This window comes from Silene latifolia, chromosome 10, assembly GCF_048544455.1.
Source record: "Silene latifolia isolate original U9 population chromosome 10, ASM4854445v1, whole genome shotgun sequence".
NCBI lineage: Eukaryota > Viridiplantae > Streptophyta > Magnoliopsida > Caryophyllales > Caryophyllaceae > Silene > Silene latifolia.
In genome coordinates, this window is record NC_133535.1 from 25,821,272 (window position 1) to 25,829,467 (window position 8,196).

Below are 8,196 nucleotides of genomic sequence, written 5' to 3' on the forward strand. Positions count from 1 at the left end.
TAAATATGTTAGTTGTCAAAATAAGTTATAAATTATCAAAATAAAATAAAAAGCTTGATATAGTAATGACTTGTGCTTGGACTTTCTCCTATTGGGTCAGTCATATGCTATAGGACGATCTTATAGGAGAGTTGCTGATTTTTTTTAATTATCATCCCACTTTTTTTTTGTCCATTTTTATATTATCACCCTTTTTCTTTTATTTCTTCTTTGGGATTTGCTTTTACCAAATGCTCCTTATAACTTTTTTTTTTAAATTACAAATTAAATGTCATCCATTAAGGGTAAAATTCTCACATTATTCCACCAATTACAAACGTTTTCTTTTTATTTTCAATTGGTTTTTGTCTTTTCTTAATTTGAATTATTGCGCACAAGCAACTGAGGTGATAATTAACAAAATGGAAGAAGTATAATAAGACAAATTGTGTATCCTTATTTATTTGTAATTCATTGGCATGGACATTAAAGCTCCTCACATAAAAGTTCATAAAAAACAAGAGTTATAGAGATGCCTCTAATTGACAAGAGATATAGAAATGAAACTAGAATTAGGTCATTGTTGAACAGATACATTTTCTCGTGTGTCCTCTCAAAAATTTGTCACATAAAATTTATTTAAAAAATATTGAATACGTATTTATTCTATAATTTTATTTGTATAAGTGACATGTCATCAACTCCTTGCTAATGGTTTAAGTATATCACTTAGGTTTTTCGTTATACAAAAATCATTTCAATAATATTTTTGCCAATACGTCTGAAATCAATTGAATTTACAATAAAGCTGTTGCAAGACTGACGAATCGACAAGAATTGTAAATGTATTTGCTGAAAAAGTTTAACAAACTCCATTGAATTTAAGAAAGTAAACTTGTAATTTTAGCCTAATTAGTAAGACAAACATAAGTTGTATTTTAACGGAGTGCTTTCTACGCATTATTCATATCGTCTCTAATTGACTAAAGATAATATGTAAAATTCAGTTATAAAATATCATTACTATCCATTCATTTTGATATTTTACATGTTTACTTTATTTTATATTTCTTTTTCATTAGAATACGTTATAGAATAAGGAATAGAATTAGATGTCCAATTGTCCAACCTTTACGTTTTCCCATAATTTGTGTTGACTTTTGCTTCTAGACATTGAGAATAAGTTGTTTAAAGTACTCTGATGAAAAACAAGCAAGACAGTACAATTTCCCATTTAATTTATATGCAACACCAACCTTCGAAATCAGAGAACAGACATTCGTATATTCTTTCAAAATGAGGAAGAATCATGGGGATTCAAAGCATGCCAATGAGGGTGGAACTAGCCACTCCAAGGTTTATTATGTCCAAGAACCTAAGTCTCCACCTATGCACTATCCTCCTCAAATGCATTGCGATTATTGTGGCGGAGTGGGGTATACCATTGAGTATTGTTCATCTATACCAGAAGATGACAAACAAGATTGCTTTGCTCTTAAAGGGCAAGGTGCACCGAGGGTCTCTTACCAATGCCATGAGACCTTCTAACATGCCTTTCCTAATCAAGACCAGAAGCTCTCTTATGCGGGGCAACAATTGGACCCCAAATATCAACAAGCTCAATGCATGCCTCCACCAAAACCCGAACATTCTAGGCAATACAATCAACACCAAGGCCAAGGCTCCAACTACGGAGGTCAAAGGTAACATGACAATCCAAACTACATCCCACCTCATCAAAGAGACAACTACCACAACCAAAACCAAAACAAATATACCAACAACAAGGATATCAATAAAACCAACCATCTCAACAACCATTCAACCAACAACAAGGATACCAACAGGGGTATTAACAACAACAACATTCCTACCAACCTCCACAAAATCAACAACAATACATAGAATCACCCAACCCTACCTCTTCTCTTGAGAAATTGTTAAGGGAAATGGATGCCAAGGTTGACAATCAATTTAAAAGTTTGAAGACCGAACTTTCAAATGTCCAAGAACATCAAAGGACATTTGATTCATATATGGCCAACCAAAATCCCTCCTCTTCACAAAGAGCTCCTCACTCATTGCCTCCTCAAGGCTCTCATCATAGGGATGGACCACCACCACACAAACAAGCTCATGTGGTGACCTTGAGGAGTGAGAAATATTTGGAGGACCCCTAAAAGGACCATGAAGCAAAGAGAAAGATAGATATGATGAGGGATGGTGGTGAGAGTCTACCTCCCTCGCCAACAAGTAGAGTGGACAACACTAAAAAAGGAAAGTTGAGTGACTATATTGAAGATGATGAGAACTTTGTTTTGGAGGAGATAGTGGTTGATAGAGACCAAGAAAGAGTGGTTGAAAGAGACCAAGGGAAAGGAAAAGAAGCAAGTGAAGTAGCTAACATAAAACAAGCTTCAACCCCCGAAAAGGCCAATAACCCTCCAATTTCATTTCCTAATAGAAGTAGAGTCATGAACGAGGAGAGGAAGTTCTCCAAATTCTTGGACATGTTGAAGAAACTTGAAGTCTCATTACCTATCACCGAGGTAGTGACGCAAATGCCGCTCTACACAAAATTCTTGAAGAATGTGTTAACCAAGAAGAGAAGCATTGGAGGAGATGGTCTAGTTTCTCTTAGAGGGTAATGTAGTGCGATCTTACTCAATCCCATGCCAGAGAAACTAGAAGATCCTGGTAGTTTTTCCATCCCTTACACGGTGGGTAACGTGAGCATTAAGAGGGCACTTTGTGATCTTGGTGCTAGTGTTATCATACTACCTCTCCCCATTGCGAGCAAAGTTGGGTTACATGACATGATTCCTACCTCCATGACATTACAACTAGCCGATAGATCAGTACAAAGACCGATGGGTGTGATTGAGGACATGCCGGTTAAGGTTGGCAACTTCTACATCCCGGCGGATTTCGTAGTGCTTGACATCTCGGAGGATCAACAAACGCCTATTATACTAGGAAGACTTTTCCTAACAACCGGATATGTAAATATTAGTGTTAAGGAGGGGAAACTCACCTTCAAGGTGGGAGGGAATGTAGTTGAATTCTCTTTGATCGGAGCCATGTCACAGCCTATGTTTGAAAGTGTTTACTCCATAGACATGTTGGAAGAAGCTATTGAAGAAGCTAAGGACAAGTGCTCGGGGGAGCATTTGGAGGAAGATTATGAAGTTCTACCACCTATCTTGGATGAAGTTAAGGGTAAGAACCCTACAAAGGTTGATCTTAAACCTTTACCCCCCTCCCTTGAGTATGCCTATCTTGATGAGGCACACTCCTTCCCTGTGATAATCAATGCGGGCCTAATGGCTTCCCTGAGTGTGCATGCACCGCATCACACTTGAGAATGGATTCTCTCCTTTCGCCCAACCTATGAGAAGGTTAAATGAAAAATTGAAGGAGGTGGTACGGAAGGAGGTTGACAAGTTTCTTGAGGCCAGAATTATCTACTTCATGTCGGGAAGCGATTGGGTTAGCCCGGTTCAAATCGTCCCCAAAAAGGGTGGTATGACCGTGGTTGAGAATGAGGACGGTGAACTCATCTCCACCCGACCGGTCACTGGATGGAGAATTTGCATTGATTATAGGATGCTTAATTCCGCCTCAATCAAAGATCATTTACCCTTACCATTCATTGACCAAATGCTCGAGAGACTTGCAAACCACGAGTATTTTTGCTTTCTTGACGGGTACTTCGGGTTTTTCCAAAAAGACTACCTTTACTTGTCTTTACGGTGTGTTCGCATATCGAAGAATGTTGTTCTGCCTTTGCAATGCTCCCAGGACATTTCAACGGGCCATGATGTCTATCTTTTCTGAGTATATTGAGAAGTCTATGGAGGTGTTCATGGATGATTTTAATGTCCATGACACCTCATTTGATGATTGCCTAAAGAATCTCTCCCTTGTTCTCCAAACATGCATCCGGTACAATTTGAAATTGAATTGGGAGAAGTGTCATTTCATGGTGCAAAATGGGGTAGTTCTAGGGCATGTTATTTCTAAGGAGTAGATCCAAGTTGACAAAGCAAAGGTAGAGGTGATTGAGAAACTTCCCCCACCCACAAATGTCAAGGGTGTGAGGAGTTTCTTGGGTCATGCGGGGTTTTACCGAAGGTCTATCAAAGATTTTGCAAAAATCGCTAAACCCCTCACCTCACTTTTGGCTAAGGACACTCCCTTTGTATTTCATCAATATTATGTTGAAAGTTTTTGTAGGCTCAAGCAAGCCTTGATATCGGCTCCAATAGTACAACCACCCAATTGAGACCTCCCCTTCGAATTGATGTGTGATGCATGTGACTTTGCATTGGGGGCGGTCTTGGGTCAAAGGCACGGCAAAAAGCTCTATGTGATAGCATACATAAACAAGACCTTAGACAATGCTCAATACAATTACACCACCACGGAGAAAGAAATGTTGGCGGTGGTGTATACTTTTGAGAAGTTCTGGCCTTACCTCTTATGTTCCAAAGTCATTGTCTACACGCATCACACCGCCATCAAGTAACTTATAATCAAGAAGGATGCTAAACCGAGATTGATCCGTCTGGTATTATTGTTGCAATATTTTAATGTCACAATCAAAGATATTCCAGGGTCCGGGGATCTTGTTGCAGATCACCTATCAAGGTTGACTAGAGAATCCCGGGACGAGGGATGTTGGTGATGGGATTCCCATTTATGAGTGGTTTCCCGATGACTCTATCTTATCTATCACGCACTCCGACCCTTGGTATGCGGATATTGATAACTATTTGAGCTCTAACTTTATCCCCGAGAAACTCGACAACCAAGCTAGGAAGAAGTTCAGATATAAGTCTAGGAGATATGTGTGGGAAGATCCATTCCTATATAGGAGATGAAATGATGAGATTTATAGAATATGTGTCACTCATGAGGAAGGTCAAGTAATCCTTCAAGCTTGCCATGCTACGACATAGGGAAGGAATTTGTCCACCTCTAGGACCCAAGATCGGGTTCTTCATTGTGTATTCTATTGGCACTCCCTATTAAAGGATGCTTATGCCATGGTTCATTCATGTAATTATTGCCAAAGAAGAGGGAACATTGGAAGGCGTGATGGGATGCCCTTAAACAATATCTTGGAAGTGGAACTCTTTGATGTATGGGGTATGGATTTCATGGGACCGTTTCCATCATCATTTGGCAACCAATACATTTTGGTTGCGGTGGATTACGTGTCCAAGTGGATAGAAGCAACAGCCGCTCCTACCAATGATTCACGAGTGGTGACCAAACTATTCAAGGAGTACATATTCCCCCGCTTTTGAGTACCTCGGGCCGTCATAAGTGATGGTGGGTCACACTTCATTAACCCCACCATCTATGCTTTACCCAAGAAATATGACGTCCGACACAAAGTAGCTCTTGCCTACCACCCCCAAACCAATGGGCAAGTGGAAGTATCAAATCGACAAATTAAGGCTATTTTAGAGCGGGCTGTGAAAAAGTCTAGAAAAGATTGGAGCACCAAACTCAATGACGTACTATGGGCCTTAAGGACCGCTTACAAGACCCCAATTGGCACCACCCTATATCGCTTGGTCTTTGGCAAGTCTTGTCATCTACCTCTTGAGTTAGAGCAACGAGAAAGATGGGCTCTTAAGGAGATCAACTATGATTTAGATGCCACGGGGAACAAGCGGTTCCTTTAACTTAATGAGCTTGATGAGTTGAGGATGGATGCTTAGGAGAATGCCAAACTCTACAAGGAGCGGACTAAGCAATGGCATGATTCCAAGATCACAAGGAAAGAAATCGTTGTAGGAGACAAGGTCCTACTCTTCAACTCCCGGTTCCAATTGTTTCCCGGGAAGTTGAGGTCCCGATGGCCGGGACCCTTTGAGGTAGTGACCGTGTTTCCTTATGGCTCAATTAAATTGAAGAATAGCAAAGGTGAATGCTTCAAGGTAAATGGACACCAGGTGAAATACTTTTATGAGGGTCAACCCATTGAGACCCGAGGTGAACTTGACTTGGAAGACGCCCCATCTTTGGGGGATGATTAATCTCAAACTTGAGCAAGAAATGGTTTGGTGGAGTTCCACAAGAACCACCATTTGTATATAACATGCATATAGATAGGTTATGAGAATTTTGGAACATTTGTACTTGGCTATTTAATTGATGACGGGATGCCATTGTGAAGAAAATTGGGATTTGATGAAGAACAAGCGCATAACCTTCAATTGCCAATTTCTCGACTTGATGAGTCGGCTTAGAAAGACAAAAACACGCAATTCGAGGCCAATTAAAGAAGTAATTTGACAGTAGGGGCATATTGGAGAAATCACGAGGAAGGGAACTCCCAGCCAGTAGGCAGGCAGCCGGTGTAACTTTGATGGAAATTTTGAAGAATTTAAGGAGAGATGTCTCCCAGCTGGCAGGCCGGCAGCCGGTCCACCGGCTGGGAACACCGCTATTGAGGAAAAAATGAAGAAAAAGAGGAAATGTAGTTCCCTACCGGCAGACCGGCAGCCGGCCCACCGGCTGGGACTACACATGAGAAGAATTGGGATTTGTGATGTTCTCCCAGCCGGGGCACCGGCGGCCGGTCCATGGACCGGCTGGATGTTCTCTCCTGTTTTTGTAAAAAAACGAAATATATACATGTACTCCCAGCTAGGGCACCGGCGGCCGGTTCTTGGACCGGCTGGGAGTACTCTGACGGTTCAAAAACACAAAAAAACATCCCTCATTCTTTCACAATTCGCACGACACTCAACCCAATCCTCCCTCTAACTTACCCCTTTCTCCCTCAAATCACCACCAACCACCTCCATTCCACCAAAAAACACCGACAAACCACCACAAAATCCATCCCCTTCACTAACCCTCTCACAAATACACCCATGGCACCAAAAAAGAGAGTTCGAAAGGGGGATTTGGCAGTACAACAAGCGGAGTTAGTGGCGGCCGCGACTACCGACATGAGCCCCAATCCGGCATTCCCGGACCTCAAGTTTAGCTCCGTCATTATGAAAGGTAAGTTTGTATTATTAAGACACTGTCCCCTCACTCCGACTCGATTTATTGATCGCCAATCGATGAGAGAATTAGGGATAGACCGTGTTACCCATGATTTATTTGAGGGTACTGATATGAAATTCTACGATATACATGAGAAGGCTTATTCCTGTCTTACTTGGGAATTTCTTAGCTCCTTGAGGATTGATAAACACCGCCAAAACCAAAAGGTCGCCTTCTTGCATTTCCGATTGATGAACAAGGATTATTCTTTAACTTTACCGACCTTTGCCTCGCATTTTGGGCTAGACCCATGCCTTCCTCATAAAGCTCCTGAAACCTTTGATCATGGTTCTCTATGGAAGTCCATTACCGGCCTTGATGACAACCTCCGGTTCAAGAGAGTGGCCAACACTTTTCACAATGCCGCAATTAGAATTTGGCATCGGTATATGGGGTGGACTATTTTCGGCCGTGATGAGAATCACAACTTCTGAACGGAGGAGTTGGAAATTCTCAGCTCTTACCTTTGTTCCAACCCCAAAACCTTCAAAATCGACATTGCACATCACATGGCCCTCCATCTTCACCGTTTGAGTAACTCCCCGGGCCAAGCAACACCAATTGTGGTGGGTGGACGCATTACCTGTGGGATTAAGTGTCCTCCGACAATAATGCGATCACAACTGTCGATCATGATGATCACATGTTTAAATCTCATTTTAAGAATACATGTGGGATGTAATATTTTACAGTCAACTGGTCCACACTTATCGGTAATGATTGGCTGACTAGAGTTTGACATTACTTTCGTGCGACGGCGGTGATCAGTTGATCCCCTTAGGTCATACCTATAGGGAAATACTCTTAATTTATTATTTAATTAATCGTATGCCGATACGAGTTAATTAAATTGCTTAAAATTGACGGATGATTTTGTGAGTAAAATTAACGTGTCTTATTATAATTCGATTAAATTGGATACGGTCTAAGTAATCGAATTGTTTTATTACTTAGATAAAATTATTGTTTACGAAACAATTGAAATTGAATTTGAATGAATAATTTATTATAAATACAAGACGTTGTAATTTATAATTTGATAAACCGTTTTGGTACAAGTAATTACGAATTACTAGTCGATTTTGTATATGGCATATTTTATGAGTATGTTGATTTTTAATATGTTAAAAATACATTACAATTTCA

At 40.6% G+C, this 8,196-nt stretch overlaps 1 protein-coding gene across 1 annotated transcript; it reads left to right on the forward strand.

Moving 5' to 3' along the window:
• The first annotated feature begins 2,651 nt into the window (after positions 1–2,651).
• LOC141607319 (uncharacterized) lies at positions 2,652–3,341 on the forward strand. The gene has a single exon (XM_074426675.1). The coding sequence runs from the start codon at positions 2,652–2,654 to the stop codon at positions 3,339–3,341; it is 690 nt and encodes a 229-aa protein (XP_074282776.1).
• Positions 3,342–8,196: the final 4,855 nt, after the last annotated feature.